This window comes from Aplysia californica, unplaced genomic scaffold, assembly GCF_000002075.1.
Source record: "Aplysia californica isolate F4 #8 unplaced genomic scaffold, AplCal3.0 scaffold00524, whole genome shotgun sequence".
NCBI lineage: Eukaryota > Metazoa > Mollusca > Gastropoda > Aplysiida > Aplysiidae > Aplysia > Aplysia californica.
Genome location: NW_004797794.1, coordinates 273262 through 297610, shown reverse-complemented (window position 1 = coordinate 297610; position 24349 = coordinate 273262). Strand labels below are relative to the sequence as shown.

Sequence of the window (24349 nt, the reverse complement as noted above, 5' to 3'; positions counted from 1 at the left end):
TTATTATTATTATTAGACTGTAACACAGATTGTCGATGTATCATATCTACGCAAAGGTTCAAAAACAACATTTAAAAGTCAATTCGAGATAACTGCCTTCAATCAATAGACACAGCATTTGTTTTAGTATTGCTTGCGCAGTCCCTGGCCTATTGAGTGTCTAGATTATAGTTTTATTCACAATAGTAACTTAACCTGCAGCTAAAAAAAAACAACCCAACTAAACAACCCAAACTCCATCCTGCACCCCTCTCCAAAAACAAAAAAAAGTAAAAACATTGAGTTTTAAGTCCAATAAGGTCCTATACCCACTGATACATGGATGATCAAGACGAGGTATTTAGGCCTACTAATTAAGCATGGTCGCTGTTCCTGGCCCTCTGCTATTATGTTATGTTAGGCTATATTATTAAATTTTAAGGATGAACCCCCCCCCCCCAACAACAGGGAACAACAACAACAAACACACAAACAAACAAGCAAACAATGAAACAAACTAACTAACGAAGAAGCAAACAAAAGCTTTTGTAGAGAAGAATAGCTGGAATATGTTCATTGTACAATATAATACGCCAACAGCAGTAATGATCATGAAACTGATACTTCATGGATGATCAAGACGAAAGTATTTAGGCCTACTAAACATATACGCTGTAGGCCCTAAGCTATTTTGCTATGATATGCTATTATTAAAGAGGATCATCCCCCCAAAACAATTACAACAATAACAAAAAACAAACAAACAAACCAACAAAGAAGCAAACAAAACTTCTGACAGTAGAGAAGAATAGCTGAAATGAAGCTAGAATAGATTAAAGGATTGATCCTTAGCAAACGAGGGGATATTTTTCTGTGTAATATGTTATAAATTGCATCAAAATATATGAAAGAAATCATAGGTTTTTCGGCAATTAATTACATAACACTATTACACACGCATGTCTCATACAAAATTGAGCAAAACTCATCTTTCGCACAAGCCAGTGCAGTCGGTCATCAATCAACTGAAAAAAAGCTAACTTAGTCCAAACTGGCATACGTTATGAAGAATGGCACCGAGATGGGAAAAGAAAGGACAAATCTGGCAAAGTACAGAGAGCTAAAGGGATTGGAATAAAATATAACATCTCTTGCAGCATTTGAAGATAGATATTGTCCTTCTAAATGTTGTACAGGACCAAACTACAACACTCTGAGTATTCTACGAGCCGACAAATCGGTAAATAGCCTTTTTCTGTGGGGCAAACCATTTTGAATTTCCGCGGTTGATTCAGGTCACGACCGTCGTCAAGATAAACAAAACCAATTCACTGAAAAAATGGAACAAATCTTGGCAATTATCAGCCCTTTTAGTCATCATGTTAAAGCCAGATATTGATTTTGACATAATGCTGCTAATCTTTTAGTTTTTTCATGTAAATTCAGTAAGTTAAAACATGAATACAAGCTACGCAAAAGATCAAGTAGCCGCCCTTGGGTCTTCTCACACTTTCATGCCAAGACTTGCCTTGTTCCCCCCTCTGCAATACTATTGCTCGATCAAGTGTTACCTGTGGATTATTGATTTTCTGTAGAGCGTTGAGGTTGAAAAGATTTAGCTCGTGTGGAATCTAAGGAAGACTTGTAAAAGTCATGGCGGCGCTGTATGTATAATGGCTGCAGGATGATCTGAAACGTGATTTCAAGGTAAACGATTTCAAGTAATGATGGGCTTATCTCAGATTCTGTTATTGAAGGTAGGGCCTATCGGAAAAGAGGATCGTGACTGTTTAAGGCAGAGAAACTGATAAAGAATGGCTGTGCTCTGCTGGTTGGCTATGCTGACAGTCTTTTACTGCCAACTTTCATGATGTAAACATGGCACGAATTGGTTGGTGTGTTAACTTGTTTTCAATCTTTATTTTTGTTATATAGATCAGTTGTTCAGTTAAAATCAATCTTCAGGACCTATTTATGTATTCCAGTAGATCTATGTAGTACAAGGCTCTGCTGTAGATCTAGATTCTAGATCTAGTTTTATGAAATGAATTTTCATCAGAGGTGTCAACCAAGGAATACATGAAATATAAATCAAATTTGTATGGAAGCTTGAGCCTGAAAGAAAAGGATTTAGATTATAATTAATGATAAATGTTGATCTATTTATGTTAATTGTAGTTGATCAGTAATGATCATGATACTGATACTTTTCACTTCTTGTTTTGTTTCCAGTTATACAAGTATCCTCACAATGGCTCGCTATATTTCAAGTGAAAGTGATGACTATTATCAACCTCCACCCCGTCAAAGACACCATGCTCAGACCAATGATGACAGAGTCTACCGCCTTACTTCCAATTTACAAGTAAGAATATATTTTCGAAACTGATTCTAATATGATGGTGATATTTTTGTAATCGTCTTTTAATAAATGAAGCTATCTTTTTAAATTTATGGTTTGCACCAGTACTTCACACTTAAGTCACACAGTCAGCAGTACAAAATATCCCCTGGCCACCCAGCCAGGAGAGCGACTGCTACGGACTTCTCGGGCCTGGCACAGAACTGCGCCAGGTGACCAGAATGGAAAATGTTCACCGGCACATTATTGCGCCAAGAGACTGCAAATTAAGTGTTAACCGAAAATGAAATCACTTTGACAGTGTAATAGGTTTGGGCAATAATAGAATCGTAGGCCTACATAACAAGATGGTTCACTCCTCTAGCTTTTTGAGCCAATTAAAAAAGTGTAGTGTCCTCGAAATTCGGTGGCGCCCTCTTCGCAAATGCGCGGACTTTGCAAACAAAGTTACCCTATTTGTGGGAAAAAAGTCAAAGTGAAACTAACAAGTTTTTGAATCAATTAGAATTCAAATTGCGGAAGAACGCTTTTTTAAAATGGTTATGCTGACAAAAAACCTTTTCTTCGTTTAATTTGATTGAAGAATGAGAGGCGAGCGGTCATAAAAAAAAAGTTTAAAGCCTAAAACTCCACACTGAACAAAACCAAACTGCTAATGAACAGCAGTCGATCTGTGTACGCAAGGGGGTGCTATTCCTATTCTTCTTCTGGAGAAACAAAAGAGAACTTCAAAACAAAGACTGCAGTGCCATATGAAGCAATGAGCGGACTTCCGCTGACACTTTTTTGGCTAAGTGGACCATCTTGTTATGTACTATATCTTTAGTTTGGGTGAGGGTAGGATATTGGGGAAAAATCGGATAAAGGCTGGTGTGATCTTGAGTATCGATGATGGGCTATATTTGTATCACACAATGCACATCTTTTACATGTTTCTTTATTTTCAAGATCAGTCACACAAAAGTGTTTAAAACATCCAACGTAGTTGCTTTCCACATGGTGGCACTTTTCATGCCTCCCCTGGCTCAGACCTCCACCCACTTCTTTTTTTTACATCTTTTTTGGCCTTCTCTTCTGTCTACGTTATATTATGATACAGTTATATGTCCTTAATATAAATCTTGTTTAGCGTGGGTTATATATGAAAATTTTTAAAATGTTTATCACAAGGTGTCGTTAGTGTGTAATTCAGTCTCAGGATGTTTAATTGTTATCTTTTTCTAGATTTCTACGCTGTAGCAGCAAACTTTTTCTTGGAGTTTTAAATTAAAAATTGACCTCTTGAATTTCTTTTCATGATGATCAGGCTGTGGTTGATAAGTGCCTTTCACAACTTCATGTCAGTTCCATCTGGCTAGATGTTGGTGGTTTTGGTATACTGAGAATGCTTCCATAATAAAAAATATACTCAAGGGCTTTTTGACAGACTCTGACGGATGCAACAATGCAGCATCAGTGACATGGACTACTTCAACTTGGCTTCTGCCATATGAAAAAATGATTGATAATGTTCGTTTTGTTTAATTTTAGCCGCTCAACCATTCAAAGTCCAGGGTTGTTTGAGCTTATTGAGTTTCAATTGAAGTATGGGAAGCAGTGCCAAAATGTATTGGAATAAAAGTCTCGAGTAATTGGTGTAATGACTTACATGCATATCTATTTTAGGCGTGTCATGACTACAGAGTAGAAAGCTCATAAAAGCTTTATCTTCTTTCGTTTGGATTGTTTTCACTGTCAAGAGTTTGTGATCAACGTAAAAATGGTCCCTCTTTCCTCAAAAGAGTTGTGCTGAAAGTGGAATTTTTATTACAAGAAAAATAATCCTTTCAGGGTTGCTGCAGACTTTAGTTTGTAAGCTGAAGATTTTCTCATAGTCTAAATGAGGTCTCTTTGTCTATCAGGACAAAAAGCAATACGATGCAACATTTCAATGTGCTTTCTATCTTGTGTGCTATCAAAGCGACTATAGTCTATAACAAGGTGATAAATAGCTGTCAAGGGCTTCCCATTTAAGAGGAGACAGACATACCCTACTATTGTTAAATGTGTTCAAAGATTGATTTTTAAAAAATAATGAAGACTCTCAACCTATATTGCTAGCAACCGTGCCAAATGTGGTCTTGCCACAGGTTTTGTTTTGTGTTTTCTTTTTTGGGGGGTAAGTGTTTTACGGCGCTTACAACTGCATTAGGTCATATGAGTGCTCGGGACACATTAATTTTTCTCAGTTGGTAGGATTTTAAAAAATATTTTGCCCCGGTGGCGGCCGAAGCCTACTCTTATTGATTTTAGACCACCAAGGGATCTTTAACGTGCGCAACTTGCACACGAGTCCTCCGAGATTTTTTGCCCTTGTCCGAGAAGGCTAAGTGTAGATCTTTCCTACCAGAAGATCAGGGGGTATGGCTGAAAGACAACAGTAAGAAGGAGCCAAGGAGTAGCAATAGAAAGGCTGCAGAGTCAGGAGCCCAGAGGAGGGGAAAAGGAGGTGAGGGGGTGGGGGCAGAAACTGGAGACGAAAGCAGACGACAGAACATTGCTAGAGATCAGAAAAGGAGGTGAAAGGAGACCATTTTAGAGAAGAACATTTTTCGGTCACTTCCTGGATTCGAACCGGGGACTTTTGAATGAGAGGCCAACACCTTTACCTCTAGGCCACGTGAGCCCCCTCCACAGGTTTTATTATGTACTTTATATCAGCTTGTGATAATGGAAGCCCTCACGTTTTGAAACCATATGTGTATGATATTCTCTAGTTGTTGTGAAATCTATGTAGATATCCAAGTAGTGATGGGAATGTAGCTTTCAGCAGATTCTTTTAATGCTTTTAAGGATACCTAAGATGCTCAGGGGGATTATAATTAAGCAGATAATGTAAAAGTCCTTCATATTTTTTCGTCTTGGCTTAAAAAAGGGTCAAGCATCTCAATTGGTGGTAGAATATTATGCTATTCTCGTTCTAAATATGTGTTACAACTGGCTGCGATGGAATCGGACGATTGTCAATTTTTTAGCATATTGAGTTATTGGTATAATCTTATAGCTTGTTAATTTGTCTTGCATTTGAAAAAAAAATGAAAACACTCATGTTTCTTGAAAAGAAGTCAAGATTTTTGCTATTGAAGGAGCTAGGGGTCACCTGGTGTCAGAGGTAAAACTAGCGAGGATATTGCTGTCAAAGTTTAATGACTTACAAAGCTGCAGTGACTTTGGAAACTGCAAATTTACATTGTTTGTGCCTTTGACCAACTTTTTTCAGAAAAATCAATTCTAGAATATTTTTTTGTAATGGACATAAAATGTGTTCAGCCCAAAACGAAAAATTCTATAAAAATTGCCTAAAGGGCAGAAAAATGTCTGTTTCTTCGATTTCATTATTTTCACGATAAGTACCTGATTTGACTACAATGTCACACATATGGGTTTAACTATGTTCCATTTGTCAAAGAGGGGCATCTCCGATTTTAACATTAAATCTCCTATAGGATGAATTGTTGGTGGAAAGGGACTCAGGCAAGAGCTACTCTAAGCTTTCTTTTTTTCGCTAAGCTACTTAGGTTGCTTTTCAATTCATGAAATTGAGCTTGAATAGTTTTTTTTCTTAGGTTTTCTACCCCTTATCTTTGGTATGGTAAGAACTTGCATCTTATCAATTTGGATAAGCAGGAAAAAGATCAAGCCACGTGCAAATTAAGAAAGGGAAACTCACACTAGTTATTGACAGTTTGAAGTGAGCAGGCATGACTGCCTGAGGAAATTTGAAGTTATTTCTTATTCAAAGTTGAAGACCATCTGTTTGTGTTGAATAATGATCAGCATTTTAAGAAGTATTATATTCAGCCTGAGAGAAGAATGACCACATCCTCAAGTCATGTGACATGATGTGGGAAATGTCTGTTATGATGGTAGCCAGGGAACCTTTGTTTGGCATAAACTCTTGAGAGGGGGCTCTTGTGGTCTAGAGGTGTTTGCCTCTCATTCAATAGGTCCCGGGTTTGAAACCTGACAGCGACGTAAAAGTTTCTTCTCTAAAATTTTCTCCTTTCAACTCCTTTCCTGCTCTGAATATCGTCTACTTTCATCTCCACTTTCTCCCCACCCCCCCTTTGCCCCCTCCTCTGTGCTCCTGACTCTTTCTGCTGCCTTTTTACTGCTTCTTCTTGGTTCCGTATTTTCAACAAGCCCACTTAGTTTCTGGGAATTACATTTCAGAGATGTTTTGCCAAATTCAGAACATGTTTTGTCATTTCAACAATTGCTAACATAGACACAAAAGGTGTCAAGTAAATGAAAGCTCATTTGGCTAGACAGGGATCTTTTTTCCACAAAAAAGTCAAGTTTAATTTCAAGTAAATTCAAAGTGTGTTGTAAGAAGACTGTCCTTTTTGTTCCTTTAGGAAGAACAAGCATTCTGGTATTGAAAATTTCCAGGCATTTAATATAAGAGTAAAGCCCTTATTGAAAAGTTTATGAGTTAAATATTTTTCTCCTTTTTTTCTCAACTTTATATGTACAATGAAGAAAAATTGTTTTGAAAACAACTTTATGCTTTGTTCAGCGAGCACATATATATGCTGTTTTTACTACATTTAAAGAAAATTTTAGCAGAATTTCTGCTTTAGAATCCTGTAACTCACAGAACTTTTGCCATCTATTAGCTTAAAATAAGTCTAAATAATTGTTCTTTTGAACTACAGTACAGAACATTAATGGAATGAAAAAAAGTGCTCAGAAATTTTTTGTTGGCAAATTTTGCAGTGAAATAATTAACTGCATGATCTAGATTTTTTAAAGAAGTTATGAATGACAAAGAAAGTAATGCCTGATTATGAATGTACTCCTTGATTTGCAAGTCAATGTCAAATCTTAGGAGAATGTTTGCAGCACAGTAATATGTCTTTATTTGATTTGATTGATAGCTATTTTGTCATTGGGACAGACAAGTAGAAGCTAATGGGGCAGAAAGTAAACATGTGATACCGACCCTAGTATTGATTATTTGGTTTTCTTTATGGGAGGAAGGACACGGATCACCGATCTCTTTGTAAGCACACGCTTGATATGTTGAGGAAAAGGTTGGGGTAAAAAATGAAAGGAATCAGCATGAAAAGAACTGCGATCACAGGATAAAAGACTTGCTCATGACAATTTTGTCAGGCAAGTCAAGGTAAATGAGGGAAACATACACTTCTTTTATGTTCCTATTTATATTTTTTAACACTATACTTTTCAGGCTGACAGCATTTAGATATGATCATGTACGGTTCTGATATCAGTTGAAGTTTCTCCTTCGTTCTGGCAGCATTAGTGAGTGGGTTTTAAAGGATAATAAATGAACTCGTTTTGCACACTTTTCTATTTTTATTATCCTTTTATAATATAATTTCCAGCAGTGTTTAGAATGATTATTTCTCGACACGAAAGTTCTCACAAATTTGCAGTCCTTTAATTCTGTTTTCTTAGAGTTTTACACCAGCTTGGTAAGTTTCTTGGTGTCTGGTTTCTTCTAAGTGAGAGTATTTGAACGGTTCCGGTATTATTATTTTTTTTACTTCACTTTTGGCAGGACACCACAAGGAACTTGAGATCCTTGGATCGTATGCTAGATGACTACTCAGCAGTAGGATCAGAACAGAAGTCTTCCATTGACAGGGTATATTGTTTGTGTCTTTCATTCATTGATAGCTGTATTTGTTGTTTTTGTTTGAAAGTTTTGCTAAGGTTTGAAGCTGCTTTATTTAATGAAAAAAAATAAATGAGATAATTACAATTGCTTATAAGAGTTAATGTTGGAAAGAGAAAAGGTGTATCCTGCAGATGAAAAAAGGAAAATCTTTGTTATCTTTAATGCACAGCAAGAAAATTTGGATAACTATATTATACATTTTTTTTGGGTGTGTTTTCCTTGTAAGTTTAAGTTTTAAAAACCTGTCATTTTTTAATGTAACAAGGGGGTGCACCATTGGCTCGTATTATATCATGTTGGATTTTGGAGTGGGTGGCCCTGATTTGGATTTCCGACTTATGTTTTGAAACGAAGTTATTTTGTGGAGTTTTTAAGGCTCTCAACTCATTTAGTGCAGTCTTATCCATTAACTTCAGGTCCTGCCTCTTAAATAAGCTTACAGTATTGAAAGGAACATTAAATCTATAAAATACAATATAATACAATGTTACAAGTTAAATTTAAATATGTTTTATTATCAATAATGTCACATATTGTGAATGCATTTTACTATCGATGTTGCGACAGATCCGAGGTGAGCTGGACAGGACACATGAAGACATTAGAGATGAACGTGCCAGAGGACATGCCATAGACAGGGATTATGGGGTATGTTAACAAATTCTTTTCTGTTTTCACTCTGGTTTATTGTATTCTTTTATATTTTTAGCCTATTTTTGCCAAACTTTTGTTTTACAACTTTTTTTTCTTTAAAAAACTGAGCTCAATGTTTGTATGTCTTTGGTTGATTGCCCTTTAAGAAAAGGAAGTTATTTTGACATCAAAATTGAAAGTGTTATATATGGCCAGAATTTTATACAAAACTTAAAAAGAGTTGAGAATCTTATCGTTACTGATGGCTAAATTTTCATTAGAATATTTCTTTTTAATGAAGTTATTTTGGGAGGTGATTTCGGAAGAAAAAAAAATTACGAAAAATGTTAAACAAAGCAAGATTATGAAAGTTGACTGGAAATTTAGAATGAAAATAAACATTATGTTTCCTCAGTTGATATTGTGCTGGACTGTGATGCAATTTGAATCCCTAATGGGGTATTCTTGAATTACGATTGTTTGGGCAGTTAAAGCTTGCCATCCATTTGACAAAGTTGTAACGGATATGGATGTTTAAACCGTCTCTTTAATAACGTTACAGTGTTTATATGGGCCTTATTCCAATACAATGCTACACATTTCTAAGATCTGTATCATGTTCTCCTCCAGAGTGATTCAGAAAATTATGGGTCGTCACCTAGAGGTCGTCGTCGGAAGCGTTCTGCTGTGCGCTTCGCAGATGATATGAACAAAGAGCTGCATGGTATCCATCAGACAGTGAGAGATATTTCCTCGGAGCAGATCAAGCTAGAGGAGAGTTTCAATAAGGAAATGGACCGAAGAGACAGGTGATTGCGGGAATTCTGTCTGTCTGTCTGTCTGTCTGTCTGTCTGTCTGTCTGTCTGTCTGTCTGTCTCTCTCTGTCTCTCTCTCTCTCTCTCTCTCTCTCTCTCTCTCTCTCTCTCTCTCTCTCTCTCCCTGTAGCTTCACCACCTCCCCCCTTGTTTTATAAATAATATTTGGTCCGTCTCACCAGTTTGATTGCTAGAAGACATTTCAGTATCCTACTGAACATTTCAAAGTGCAATTACTTTTACAGACACCCACACCAATGTTAAGTTGATAACTATACTATTTGAACTCTGTTGTGAGGATCATTAGTAGTGAATACTGTTCTGTTTGAGTTTCTTTCATAGAAATAAAAACATATTGCTTGTAAACAAGAGTTACTGGGAATTGCATCTGCGGCAACTGGTAACTCGTTTCGCTCCTTTTTTTCAGACACGAAACAGAAACAAGACGATCACTCAGGCAAATCGGGGAAAATTTGAAGTCCAGTTCAGACCCGGTAAGTAAACTTACTGCTATCTGAAAATATTTTGTCGTGTTGTAAGTTTAGAGGTGAAGTCTATGGTTTTCCCTGCCTGTTTTCTGCATTAGCACAAAATGATAAACTTACTCAGTCGTCTTTCTATAAATGATGTTCTGCTTTCAAAAACACTTTTATGTGTGACAGCTGATGCCTTGGAGTATAAAATTACTGTCAATGCAATGAAGCCTAGCAAATTTAGTATAAGATGTGAAATTAAGACACCAGTGTATTTCTAGACTTGAATACTGTTACAATGAGATTTATTTTATTTTAAAGCTGTTTTAGCAAAGGAGTAAATTGTATAACTTGATCAGAAATGATCAGTCATGAGTTTTTATTTGGAGAGTTATGGTTGTCAGTTATTGTTAGTTGATAGAGTTTACAAAAGCATTGTGTGGTTTTCTGAATCATTAAGGACCTACGCAAAAACTGAAGAGGTCCTACAACTGTCACTTTATGGCTTTTGGGTTGAATGCATCTCTCAATCAATAACTTCAGCAGCTGAATTATTCGACTGGCCTGCCGTGGAACTTAGTGGATCATTGTTTCTGCAATAGAAGATTCCTATGTGCATTATAAAATTGGTCTTTTTTATTGTCTGCAATGTCTCTTCTTTTTTATTTTCCACCGTTTTCTATGACTACTGACAACTCATAAAACTCTGTTTCATGATTGTTTGGTGATGGAGCAAGTTTGCTTCCTTTTGTAGATACCAATTTCCAAAAGTGGCAGTCTTGTTATGAGCCCTTGGATTAAGTCTGTTCTAACATCAGCTGTGAAGATCAGGTTAAAGTTGCATGTAGCATCACTTTTTTTCCCCCATGACTTTAGCTTTATGCGCTTAGATAACCCATCTTCTGTCTGTCTGTTTGCCTACCTGCCTGCCTGCATGCCTGCCTGCCTGCCTTGTCTGTCTGTCTGTCTGTCTGTCTGTCTGTCTGTCTGTCTGTCTGTCTCTGTCTCTGTCTCTGTCTGTCTGTCTGTCTGTCTGTCTGTCTGTCTGTCTGTCTGTCTGTCTGTCTGTCTGTCTGTCTGTCTGTCTGTCTCTGTCTGTCTGTCTGTCTGTCTGTCTGTCTGTCTGTCTGTCTGTCTGTCTCTGTCTCTCTCTCTCTCTCTCTCTCTCTCTCTCTCTCTCTCTCTCTCTCTCTCTCTCTCTCTCTCTCTCCTCTCTCTCTCTCTCTTGTGTATTACTCCTATCATAAAATCGCTGTTGAAGGTTGTTATTTCCCATCACCTGTTTTGCAAAAGGCTTGTGGTTTCACCTGTTGAAATAAAAGGCATACATTCTTTCACCAATTGTAGGACATATAAAAAACACAGAGTTGAAATAGTTTTCATTCATGCAGGAGAGAGAGTATGACTTTGATTTTGGATGCTTCTTTAATTAATTTTCCTTTTGTAGAGAAACTAAATATTTTTTTTTTTTCACAAGTGTTTTACGGCACTCGCAACTGCATAAAGTCATATAATCGTTAAACCAAATGTGTAGTAGCATGACAAAATGACTCACACATTGCATTTTGACAATGTGATGGAATGGGGACCAAATTTGAGGTCTGTTCAAGCTTACCAAGCGAGTGGAAAACAGTATCAGTCCAGCTGCTTTGGTTCAAGAATTATAGTCACTAGAAGTAGAAGTTAGGGACTAAGAAAAAATAAGTTTTGAAAAAAAAAATAAAGGTTTTGCCCTTGATCATGAAACAGCTGGGTGCGTTAAGATGCTCATATTGTTGTGTTTCTAATCAAATTATGTACACACGAAAGCATGCATGTAGTGTGTATGTGTGTGTGTGCGTGTGTGTGTGTGCGTTTATGTGTGTGTGTGTGTGTGTGTGTGTGTGTGTGTGTGTGTGTGTGTGTGTGTGTGTGTGTGTGTGTGTGTGTGTGTGCATATGTGTATGTCTATGGTGAGGCACCAAACCAATGTGTCATCATCTGGACAAAAATGATTTATTATATCTTATCTTGTCTTGTCTTGTCTTATCTTAACTTATATCTTGTCTTTTGTCTTTTCTTGTCTTGTTTTTTCTTGTCTTGCCTTAAATCTGATTATTTTGCTTCTATCAGCTTTCAGACCGCGTTGAGCGACGACTCCAGGCCATTCAGACAGAAATCAAGTCTGAGAAGCATCACCTGGACAGAGACAGAATGGATGAACTTTACTCCCTGTCCTCTGACCTTCGCAATGCCATCCAGTCCTCAAGTAGTCAAGCCAATGTTGATGACAAGCTCCGAAGTCAATATTTGCAGTCAGAGTCACTCAGGCACAAGGTGAGAAAGTCTGTTCCCTCCTCCTGGGATCTGTTTTCAGCTAAGTGATCTTCAAGCTTAAGTTTTTAAATGAGTTATGAGGACATTGATGGATTTGGCAGAGGAGCAGTCAAAGATTATGACATAAAAGTTTAGACTTTAAATATGTGTGAAATAATCTTTGTACTCTAGAATGTTTTAACAATCTTTTTAAAGAATGAGATTTGTTTGTATGTAGATGTACATTTGGATCCTTTGAAGTAAAAAATAACTGTTCCTTAAATGTGTGGTGTCTTTGGTGGTACATGTCATTGGAATGCTTCTGTTGGCTTAAAAAAAAAAAATTAATACAATAAAATCCTGACAGTATGATCAAGCAGACGTTGATACGATTAAACTCTTTTCACATGCATCCCTGACAAATTTGTTATGGTTTCTATGATTTTTATACATTATCCCATGGAAAGTACATTCATGTAGAGCTCTGATATTATGTGCAGTCGTTGTTTATGTAGTGTGTGTAAATACTTCTTCTGTTTCTCGTTTAGGTGGAGAGTGATCTTGATACGGTTCGGAGGCGACTAGACCAAACTGAAGGCAGCCGAATAGCATTGCAGAACCAAGTGGAGCAGCTGAGAGCACAGCTGTCCCGTGCTGAGCAGGACAGGCACAGGATAAGGATTGACCTTGATGAGTCACGTGTAGAGTCAGAGGTCAAGGAACAGCGCAGGAAGCGTGCAGGTATACGGATATCTTTGCACTTAGGTCTAGTTTTTGCATTGTATCTTGTAATATATTCTTGCACATGCATTTATTTTTATTTTTTAAGTCTCTGTGCGCATGTCATAAAGCACTTTATATAAAAACAGTCTTGATACAAGATGTCGTATTAGACTGTGCTATGAGTTGTAAATTTAAAGCTGAGGATTTTTTCCATCGCCAGTTGGCACCTGTGGCATGATATCCTCACATTACATCTTGTATAGGACGTCATGTGCTCTGTTTGGAGCTGACCATTCTTTTCAAATTTTAGTAGTTTTGAAATATCTAGAGTGTCTCTTTTTTGTGCTACAATTCCCTCCAATCAAATGTCTACATCATTTTGGGGGTCCTCCCTTTTGTAGTTGTTGCTGTCCACCGTTTCCCTGAGTTTTTTCTACAGTCACATAAACCTGGTGCACTACGTCTCATTATAACCCCAAAAGTTTGCCTCCAACTTCTAAATGGTGGAAACAAAAGCTTAGCCATTACTAAAAGACTTGGTTCGGGACTAGTTCCGAAAAGCAAGCAAAAATTAGGTCTAAATAAAACGGAAATGTGGTCACTAGTATCTGACGCTCCCAGCTTCTGATGGGGAGCAGGGTTATTACCGTCAGACGTTCCCTGAATCCGATGGGGTTTAAAGAGTTGATGCTGAAGCTCTTAGGCTCATGTCCTTCATCTAATTGTCACTCTGAGGTCCTGTAAAAAGTCACAACCTTAAATTGTGTTGAAACCCACTATAACGCTTAAACCTACTCTTACTACATACATTATGATACGTATTGTATTTTATAATGAGCAGCTGAAGAGGACCGGGCCCACAGCATGGAGAGAGAGCTGCACGAGATGAAGAATCACCTGGCTCGCTCGGTGGGCGCTGTCTCGGAGCTGGAGGAGTTACGACGCCGTCTGGAGAAGAGTGAACGACAAAGAGCGCAGCTCTCCGACCATATTGAGGTGAGTCTTGCTGTCAGCTGTGTTGTTTAAGGTGAAAGCCAGATACAGGCGTAGGTAGAATGAGAGATAATTAAAGAGCAAGGAAACGGGTTTTTATTTGGTTTTTGTGATGTATTGAATCAGATAAATCTTTTCATTGTATTCCCAACTTATTCACGAAGGAGCCTATTAATATAATACACAATCTTTTAGACATCATGTTCATATAAAAGTAAAATTTGGGTGCTCTTTGTCAGTGTTGCCTGTATCAATGTTTTCTCTGATTCTCAACATATAGTCTTCCATTAAAATTGCTTGCCTTTAAAGTTGTGTTCATGTATGTGTTCCACCTGCAGAGGGTAACAGCTTCTTCTACTGTGAAGTGTGTCTTTATATTTCAACACAAAACCTGCAGGAAGGGAGCAGAGAAGTAAGTCCCTCCATTCCGTCTCTTTTTCTTCAGCAGTGCTTTTCATCTTGTGTTTGAATTACTGTTGCTTGAATATATGAATTAATTAATTTTTCTTCATTTTTGGTCAGACACTGGCAAAAGATCTTGATAACAGAGATCGACAGAGCGCTAAAGTGATCACCCAGCTGAAGGAAATCTCCGATAAATTTGAAGATTCTGACCGTCAGCGCAAGCTGCTGTCTGTCCAGTTGGATGACGTCCAGCAGAAGTTGCAGGGAGTGACACGTGAGCTCGAGAAAACAACACACGAACTTCGTAACACACAGCTGGCCTTGCAAGACAGTGAGAAGAAGAAAGATGATTTCAAATGTCGAGCCCAGGAGACTGTGCGACAGTGAGTTATACACATCATTTTTATCGTAAAATTGTTGACAGACCTCCAACTACAATGTAGAAATTTTGTCTGGTAACCATTAGGCCAAGTGTAGCAGCACTATTTCTGCTCTAAATGTTCTCTCTCTCCGCATGTTTCCTCTATGAGAGTACCAAATGAGTATTGAAACAAAATGCAGAATTAAAATGGAAAATGTGATACATATTTTAATCCTGAATTCTTATATGTCAAATTTTAAGTGTAGACTGAGATACTAATATGTAGGACATTTTCTGCCAATCTTATTAGCCGGGTATGACATTAATTCGAAAGATCGTTATATCAGTCTAGAGGAGATGATACCAAAAAATTGATTACTAATAAGCAAAAATGTAGCATTTACTAGGATCTAATTGGAGAACAAATGGGACATGCATGACATTGTGATGTGTTTATATTCAATCCAGATGGAAAGCTAAAGTGAAGTCATTGGAGCGTGATCTTGACCGCCAGAAGCACGGCACCGGTCAAATGATGGCTCGCAATGAACAGCTGGTGAAGGAGATGGAAGGTCAGAAGCAACACGGGAACTACAGCCAGATGCAGATTGAGACTCTCAAGAGAGAACTTGCCGATGCCCTGGTTAGTCAATATTATTGGAAATAGAGTTGAACCTGCTTTAATGACTACCAGTTCAAGACAACCACTATTTAAATGATCTCTCCCCACTTCTCCCTTGTGTTCATGTATGTGTTCCACCTGCAGAGGGTAACAGCTTCTTCTACTGTGAAGTGTGTCTTTATATTTCAACACAAAACCTGCAGGAAGGGAGCTTAATGACATTATCTATGAGGACCACCTGTCTAAGATGACCACTTTTCCCCTTGACTATGGATGGTCGACTGTATTTTGTTACTAACAGGGAGTGTACTTCATCAACATTATGGAATACACTTGTTTGCCATTATAGAATGTACTTTGCTAACAGTATGATGTATTCTTTCAAGACATTAAAGAATTTACTTTGCTGATAGTTCAAGTTTACTTTGTTGATATTACAGAGTTGAATATTGTTTCTACTTTCATTGAATATTTTTTTGTTAATATCAGACATTGCTTAGTAAGTGGTTTATGGGCCTACAATCAACACGATCCCTTGCCATATTATTGGGGACGAAATCTTTTGACTTTGAGCCAACAGCTCAGTTATTTATTTCATTATATTTGCTACCTCTTTTGATACTAAAATAAGCTGCCAGTAAAATAAATGAAGAGTGTTATATTTCTAGTTTAATCGTTCTATAACTTTCTTCATGTACTTTTTTACATTTTTAAAAAGAAAAATTACTTGTCTTTTCGAAATTTCAGGCTACCATTTCATACTGATTGTGAGCAAATACAAACAGTTGATATCTTATTGAAGTTTTGGGTGGGCTATAATGTTTCAAGTGTCTGAATGTTGTTTGAAGAATTTACATTATTGTCCAGCCTCTCTGCTCAAACCTAAAAGTGCTTGAAGTCTAGTTAAAGGTTCCCCCTTTGAAGCAGTAACCACCCATACCACACTTTCAACATTATGTGCCACAGGCTGTTCGAGCTGCCCAGGATGAACAAATTCGACTGAAGGACATCGAAGTAAATGAGCTAAAGTCTGTCAGGATGGACCTGGACAAGGACTACCGGGACACTCGCACAATAGCTGAAAAGGTTACTAACGTTTTCTGTACATTTAATTTTCTTTTAATCAGCTTATTTACCTCATTGGTACTTTTCATTGACTTAAGCTCTCAATGAGTTTGAGGATTGTTACTGATTTCTACTGAGAAATTTGTAGAAGGAATTGCATTTTGCATATTTTGGTGGGTGCTAATATATATATTTTTTAACTCATTTGTCTAAATTTTGAATGTTTCTGTTTTGAAAATCTGCATCCTTGAACTTCTCAGGGCCAGCAGAACTTAAAACTGTAAGCTCAGTTTGATTAAGCAATGGAAATGAAACTACATGAGATAAGGCGAGAGTGAGCAAAAAAACCCATGTGTTTGCTATCAGTGGGGTTTATTGTAATAAGATTTTTGAAAGTGTCTTTATTTTTCAAGAGCCCCTGTATGTGTTATAATTTGATTTCACTTTTCAATTTTATTAGAAATTGTATAAACTTCTTATGAAGTAGGCTAATTCTGTGATATGTACTACATTATAGATGGAGGCAGAGATTCACTCGCTGAGGTCGAGGCTTGCGTCTGTGTCAGAGGACAAGCATCGTGTTGAGAACAAACTGTCGGCCATCGAAGCTGCTCACCTTCTGGCACAAAACCAATCACGATCATTGCAGGTACTGTGTTGGGTGTTTTATGTGCTTGTTTTAAAAAAAATTTATTTTTGTCAGTCCTGTTTGTTGTGGTTGGTCGTACGGTGCCATTGGTAGGTCCTATTTTTTTGCTTTCTGTTGTTTCTTTTGATATTGCTGTTCCCAACTCATAGTGACTGTTTGTCTGGATAGTTGGAGGCCGCCACTAGTAGGTCCTACTTCTTTTCTGTTACTGTGTTGTTTTTGTTTGAGTGTTGTATTTTTTTCTCGTGCACTAAATGAACGTTATTGTGTCAGTATGCTTCTCCTTACTATATCTGTTGTTGTGTCGATGAGCTGCTCTTTATTCAAAGTTGAATTCTGATTTTGTTGTTTTCCAAATATACTTGATTACTTTTATGAAAAGAAGAGAAACAGTGACGTCTGGGATGTAGCAGTTATACACTTTGCTGTTGCATGCAAGAGACCAGAGTTCGATTCTCGAGTGGGGAGAAAATTTTTATTGAGTTTCTCTATCTTTCTGCTTGGATGTTGAATCCCTCTCAGCTTGTGTTGGCTCTAATAGACAGGGTCGGAAGCCTGCCTCCTAAATTGTTTTGATGGGGGCATAAAAAACACCTACATTTTATAACAGTAAAGAAGAGAAACCTTACTGGACTGACTTTACCTTAGGTTCATAATTAGCAATCTTAATGAATTGTGTCTGGCCTTATATTGTTTTGAGATGTTTGTCAGGCTTGGTACCCCATCCTACGGGTGATAGATATTGATTCCGAGTTCTTGTCTCTTTGATTGTCTGAATTATATTCAACTTTGTTTATTTGGATGTGGCTGAATAGTCAAGTAGTGTGGCTGTGTAAGCCTGTTTCTTGCACTGGACAGTTAGTTTGGCAGTCATCACGGGACAAGTATTGGTTGAAAAAGTTCCAATCTACTGACCGTTTGAATTTTCGGTGTATAATTGTTTGCTTAATGCTTCTGTCCATGCAGGATGAGTTGAAAGAGCTGAGCACTGTGAAAGCTGGCGTTGCAACTCAACTTGCCGAAACTTCTGCCAAAAATCATGTAAGTATACAGAATGTTAATTATTATTTCAATGAAAGAGAATTTTTTGTTGGAATCATTCTTTAAAAAAAAAAGATTATTTTTGTTCTTAAATTCAAAATTTATTTTAGGATTGCATGTAGAGATAAGTGGATGAGAAGGAAATGTTGTTCATGGAACATTTTTGCAAATCAGTGTTCTTTCTAAAATTTTCTTTAACTCTTTTGTTCCTTCAATCTCTCTGTAATGTTCTATTGCAACAGGACCTGAACCAGGCTGTAGTGGAGTTGCAACACAAAGAGCGTGCGGCGCGGGAGGAGGTGGATCTGTACAAAAAGCAGCTGTGCCAGGAGAGGAATGGCCTGAGCAAAGACTACGAGACTCTGAAACGGGAGCTCAATGAGGCAAAGGTGAGAACAGAACACAGTTGTTGTATTTGGATGTAATACAGTAAAAAATGATAGATAAGTACCAGAATTTTAAAAAGAAAATACGGAACAAAATTTAATGCTGGACTAAGTTATTATTTAGTATTGTTCTCTGAACAAAAGTGTGGAATGGGTTTATAAGATTACATCTTTCTTTTCTCATTGAAACGAGAATGTGGATGGATATGAAACAATTCTATCATTCCCCACCCCTCCTACTTCCTCCATAACCAATTGTCATCACACATCGCATTAAGTAATGTGACAATTTAATCAAGTTTGATGCACTAATTTTTCTCAGGTACGTGAAGCTCACACTATGCAGGAAGTGAACAGAAAGTTCCGGGCCCACAGCGCAGAGAATGACGCCACCATACAAGCTTTGAAGGTCAGTTGGCTGTTTTGACTAGGTTTTGTGGGTTAAAAAAAAATAATTGTTTTTGTTACCATAATTGTTAGCAGCTGTTTGTGTTTCCATGTCATGTCAAGAACCTGCACTCTGTCAAGGGATTCTATTTTCCCTTGTTTATTGTCTGTTTTGGTAGTAACCAATGAAAGAAAAAAAGAAGATGACTTTGTTGTTTGTGGATATCTCTATCAATAATTATCTGGATATTCTATATTCATTTTCAGTATATGGGTCAAGTGAGTGGTGGATTGTTTACTTTATGTTTCATAACTTAAAATCTGTTTCATAGGTTCGGCTTTTCACATGGGCTACAATTGGGTTGAGAGACATATAGAGTAATAAACTATGCAATGCTTTCAGTTAACAATTGTCTACGTGAATGATAGCTGCATACGCACTTCATGTACTTAAATAAAATTTTAACTGTTTTATTAAAACATTGTTTTTCAGTTGGAACTTTCTGAAGAGAAATCAAATTCAAAGATACTTGGACGTAATGCAGACAGGCTGAAGGAAGAAATGGACATTTTAGAAAAACGATTCAGAATGTGAGTTTTATAATTTGATCTGTTTGCTGCTTCTCTATTTTTAGTGATAAATTGAGCTTACAGATAAGAGAAGTAGGTAATTACTTCTTGGTGAAATTGTGTAATAATTGAATGAGTTTTTTAACATTGTTTTTGAAGTACTTGATAGAGAAGTATTTAGTATAGCTGTATCACTATTTATGGATTTCATATGGTTGTTTGCTTATTTTAGGGTATAGTTAATATTTCTGCTAACTATTGATGTTTTCTCAGAAAATGATAAAGACCAATTAAGAATTAACGTCCATTGCAATGACTGCTGTGATGTATAGTTTGTCACTTTGCTCTTTTATTCCATTGCTTTTGTTAAGATGGCAATAAGAGTGTCGAAGAATAATTGTATATGACTGTGCACAATTATAAGTGAACTGTCTGCATTCACACTAGAGCATCCTCTGACTTCCACCCCTACATCTTTTATCAGATGGTTCACTATGGGAGGGAGTAATGGATTTTATTAACTTCAAAGTTACGTATGTGACTTTAAATTTTACTATCTCTTCAGGAGTGAAGAAGAAAATACAAGCATGAGGCGTAAGATTGAACTGGTGCGACACGAATTTGAAACCCAGGTTTGTTTTATTGTTTGATTCTTACTGAGTTGGTTTTGTAGCTCTCTGATTTAACTGTGTTACTCTAGCAAGGTGTTTATTAACATTTAGGTCTGTGTTTAATAGCATTACTACTTATCTTTTTTGGTTAAAAATTTTTTTTGGGAATGGAAATATACATTGGCCTTTTGTGCCTTGAAATTATGTATGCATGCTTATGGATGTATGTTGTCTGTGGTCTTGAATGAATATGTGACCCTTTAATTGTGGTTGGAGTTTGTCAGCTTTTGAATGTTTTGCTGTTTTTCATTTTTGACTGGTCAGTCAATTACTTTGTCAAGGACTAACAATAGTAGTGATGTGTGTAGAATTTAATGTGTGGGAACACTTGACTTTCATATTTCTTTTTCATATTTATTTTATTCTCATTGCAATGCTAAAAAAATAAATAAACTTCAGCATATGCTGAGATATAATATGTAACTTTTCATTCTGGTAGGACATTGTGAGTTTTCTTATCTTCCCCTGCCTGTCCTTTGCTAGATCAGTAACAACAATGCCTCCTTCTCTTTATCACGATCTCTGTCTCTTTACCGACGCCTTCTTGAAAGTTGGAATAGGAATATTTCCAGTCATCTTTTCTATTTTCCATTCTGTTGAGTCTCTTAATGTCAGAATGGAACATGTATGGTGGTGTTTCCTTTTGCTTTATTAAATATTTTAAAAAGGATAGTTAAACTTTTGCTGTGAAACAAGCTGGAAAGTGAAATAACTGATTTAGGTGCAACGTTAGCAGAAAAGAGGGGGAATTTTCCTTTAACCCTGATTTGTAGAATAGATGTGTGCCTTCTTTGGTCTCTCTGCACTTTGGTTTTTACTGTAGCATAGTTTTGTTTTTCTGATTTCTTTTTGTTTTGTCTTTTATTTTGTTGTCTAAGATGAAACACATTTGTATTAAATGACACTGTTCCCTTCCTTGGTGACATTTACTGATAGCGTAAAATACTCAAGCTATAATTTTAGTGTAATAAAAAAGAAGAAAATCTTTGCTTTGAAAAAGGAAATTTCTCTTTTAATTTAGCTCCTTTCTAAATAACTATTTCTATTGCCTCCTTGTCACATATTTGTTGACTGATTTATCTGTTTCTGTTGGAAGAGCAGCTTTTGTTTTGTACAATGCCTGTTTTTTATCCACTCCTGTATGCTTTCTTTAAAGATTCCCTTAGTCTTGATCACCATTTTTATATTGAAATAAAACTTTGACTTTTCTAATTTTTCATATTTCAGAGGCCAATATCAGCAGCTTCAGTAGCATTTTTATCTGTAAATATCTTCATCCTACCTTTACTTTTGTGTTCCATTTAGAGCTGGATTTGTTATGTATTATAAGGTCAATAAGAGAAAAGTTCCTTTTACTTTTCTACAGGGTTTGTTAAATTTATACAGATGAACAATAAAATGAATTAGATAGAAAAAGTCAAAGGACTGTAAGTGGAGGATGATAATTGAATTTTTGAACGAGCAGAATTGCTTTTAAAATTGAACTCTAAGTTGAAGTGGCTCTGCTTACAATACAAGAAGAAAAGTTTCATATAAATATATAGCCTACATGAAAACTAAACAATGCTTAGCAACCTTACTGAAAGAAACAAAGTATTCAAGAGGATCAATCATAGATCATGTAAGTCAGCTAGGAAATACAGGACAAGGACTTTGATAGCAGAATATTGGCTCTGGATTGTTGATTGGGGTGAGGAAGGAAGAGATGTGAAGAGATCAGTACCCCTCATTACAAATTTGCTTGTCTTTTGTGCAGCGCTTTATTGCAGTAAATTTACATGGTGTTAGCGCTGATGTAAGAATATGTTCAGTTGGGGGAAGCTATTTAGCATGTCCTGCTTTATACACATTTTACTTAGAGGATGAAATTTTTAGTTGCATGTGGGTTGTGCAGTCTTGCTTTTTATTTAAACTGCTTTAGACTTACAATGGTTACAGTGCTGTGCTTTGTGACTTAATGAGCTTCATTAGCCCGTTATTTTTCTGCTTTATCGACACAGTTATTTTTTAAAGAAAAAAACAACCCATTAATGTGAAATAACAATGAAATGAGTTTAATTGTTGAACTTAATTGTTGAACCCATTGCTAAGTTTGAAAGTGTCTTTGAATTTTTCTCCCTTGTAATTCCTTACATTTTGCTTCCTTTTACAAAAAAAGTGTAGAATTTTTCAATTAACCATTCTTCTACGTCCATTAAAAAAGTCTATTTAAACTTTGGGGTTTTATTTTCAAATTTAAATGGACCTGTAAAATGCTAAAATTTTCAGTCTTTCCTCTGCACAGTTAGCATGAAAGTGACAGAGAGAGAGAGAGAGAGAGAAAGAGAGAGAGAGAGAGAGAGAGATCTGTAGCATCAGCAGTAGCTTAGAAATTGTTTCTTTTTGTACTGTTGTTTCGGTAAATTTGTACCTCAGGTCATTCATAGACACTGCGCAAAACGTCTCATTGTCTGCTATATTTCTCGCAGCTAAAAGAAATGTGTATTTCCTATGGATATCTATACAATTATTTACAATGAAATCTGATAGGAAAACAAAGATTTTGAAATTTTGGCCATTGTCAGTGTTCGTTTGTGTGCTATTATCTCATTTTTTGAGTGATTTCAGATGGCGTAACAGGGCTAATTTTGTGAAAACTGATGCATTAACTTTTGTGAGAATTCCGCCCTCCCCTCCCATCCCATCTCCCCCCCACCAACTTAATTCAATGTACTTTTAACCCCTCAAATTGTGACTTTTATGACCTAATATTTAAATATGAAAACCCTTTAAGTGAACCTCAAGTGCTACTTAAAAAGCTTCCACTATGTAAAAATGATGGTCCGTGCCACAAACAAGTATGTTAGTAGTAGCCATTTAGAGAATAGACATAGTTATGTATTGCTCAAGTCTCCCTCCCTCCCTCCCTCTCTCTCTCTTTCTCTTTCTCTCTCTTTCTCTCTCTTTCTCCTTCTCTTTCTTTCTCTTTCTCTCTCTTTCTCCGTCTCTCTCTCTTTTTCTCCCTCTCTCTCCCTCTCTCTCCCTCTCCATCTCCCTCTCTTTTAAAACACCAAACCGATGTGCCAGAATCTGGACAATAAAGATGTATCTTGTCTTATCTTTCTCTGCTGCTGAATGCAAATGGAGCTTCTCTGTTCAGAGTAGGCTTCTTTGTTCTTCATAGTTAACTGTTCAGCTTTGTCAGCTTTCTGACCCCTCACTGCTTCTGTAATCTCACTCTCACTCTCACTCACTGAAAGTGCCAGTTTCAGTTGCATGAATTTTTTCTGTCAGCTTTGCACTTGTTTAATTAAGAAATCACTTGTTTGCTAGAGTCAGTTTGAAATAGTATTCCTTTCAGGAATGGTAATTTATTTTCCTTTTTCCCCTCTTAAACTTTTTGCTCGTCATAATGATGATGATCTGGAGCACAATTCTCGTTTGCAATTGAAGTACATCTCTGTAGAGGTACAAAGGCTTTCTCCCGCGCTGTACAAACAGACATGTTCATTTAACTTGAGCCTCCAAAAGATTAATAAATGTGTGTGACATACCTTTCAAAATGTCTCATACAGCAAAATGAAAAATGTAGATTACCATATATTCAGTCTGATGAGTTGGCACAATATTTTCATGCTATATAATGTCCTTTGTGTCTATGCATTATACATATTTCCTTCACTCACAGATCTATTTAATATGTTTTAATTATTTTTTTACATCTGTTGATCTATAAAACATATATTGAACTGTATCCTATTTACGTCTACATGTGTTGTATCTAATCTAGTCTCATAAAATATATAATCTTTTACAAATCTCTTTTCAGAGTCAGCTGGCTGAGGATGACTTAAACAGGTTGGTACATAATAATTGTCATCATTACCTTTCTCAACCTGCAACAGGGTTTAAGCCTCGAACAAACATTTTCCACCTTTCTCTATCCTAGGCTAGCCTCTTGATGTTATTTCATGTCTTTCCACTTTTCTGTACGTACATCAATCACTGTGATTCTTCTCCAGGTTCCACGTGATTTTCCCCTTGATCTTTTCCCCTGTGGATTACAATCCAACACTTTCTTTGTTATACAGCTGCCTGATTTCATGAGAGTAGTATGTCCAATCCAACTCAGATTTAGTACATAATGGTTGAGCTTTATTTTCCTTGTATTTTTTTAAAGGATTATTTTTCTACAGCTGTACACATTCTCACATGCTATCACATGTAAATTAGGTACGGTTTTGGAGGGAGTG

The 24349-nt window shown here is 36.6% G+C and overlaps 1 protein-coding gene across 3 annotated transcripts in view; it reads left to right on the top strand.

The window, feature by feature from the left end:
- The first annotated feature begins 1122 nt into the window (after positions 1-1122).
- The window catches only part of LOC101853025 (centrosomal protein of 128 kDa), an 86299-nt gene continuing 63072 nt past the window's right edge, over positions 1123-24349 (top strand). Inside the window, exons 1-20 of one of the 3 annotated variants that reach the window (XM_005106284.3) lie at positions 1123-1219; positions 2212-2344; positions 7908-7994; positions 8595-8675; positions 9291-9469; positions 9904-9970; positions 12062-12265; positions 12793-12985; positions 13809-13963; positions 14483-14748; positions 15195-15369; positions 16315-16434; positions 16931-17062; positions 18029-18103; positions 18346-18492; positions 18812-18898; positions 19370-19467; positions 20012-20078; positions 21345-21380; positions 23926-23954. In XM_005106284.3, the coding sequence (XP_005106341.1) occupies positions 2231-2344; positions 7908-7994; positions 8595-8675; positions 9291-9469; positions 9904-9970; positions 12062-12265; positions 12793-12985; positions 13809-13963; positions 14483-14748; positions 15195-15369; positions 16315-16434; positions 16931-17062; positions 18029-18103; positions 18346-18492; positions 18812-18898; positions 19370-19467; positions 20012-20078; positions 21345-21380; positions 23926-23954 (2312 nt within the window). In that variant the 5' untranslated portion in view covers positions 1123-1219; positions 2212-2230. Of the gene's footprint in view, positions 1220-1363; positions 1687-2211; positions 2345-7907; positions 7995-8594; positions 8676-9290; positions 9470-9903; positions 9971-12061; positions 12266-12792; positions 12986-13808; positions 13964-14482; positions 14749-15194; positions 15370-16314; positions 16435-16930; positions 17063-18028; positions 18104-18345; positions 18493-18811; positions 18899-19369; positions 19468-20011; positions 20079-21344; positions 21381-23925; positions 23955-24349 lie in introns of those variants that run through there. The other 2 variants (XM_005106283.3, XM_005106285.3) reach the window with 2 other exon arrangements.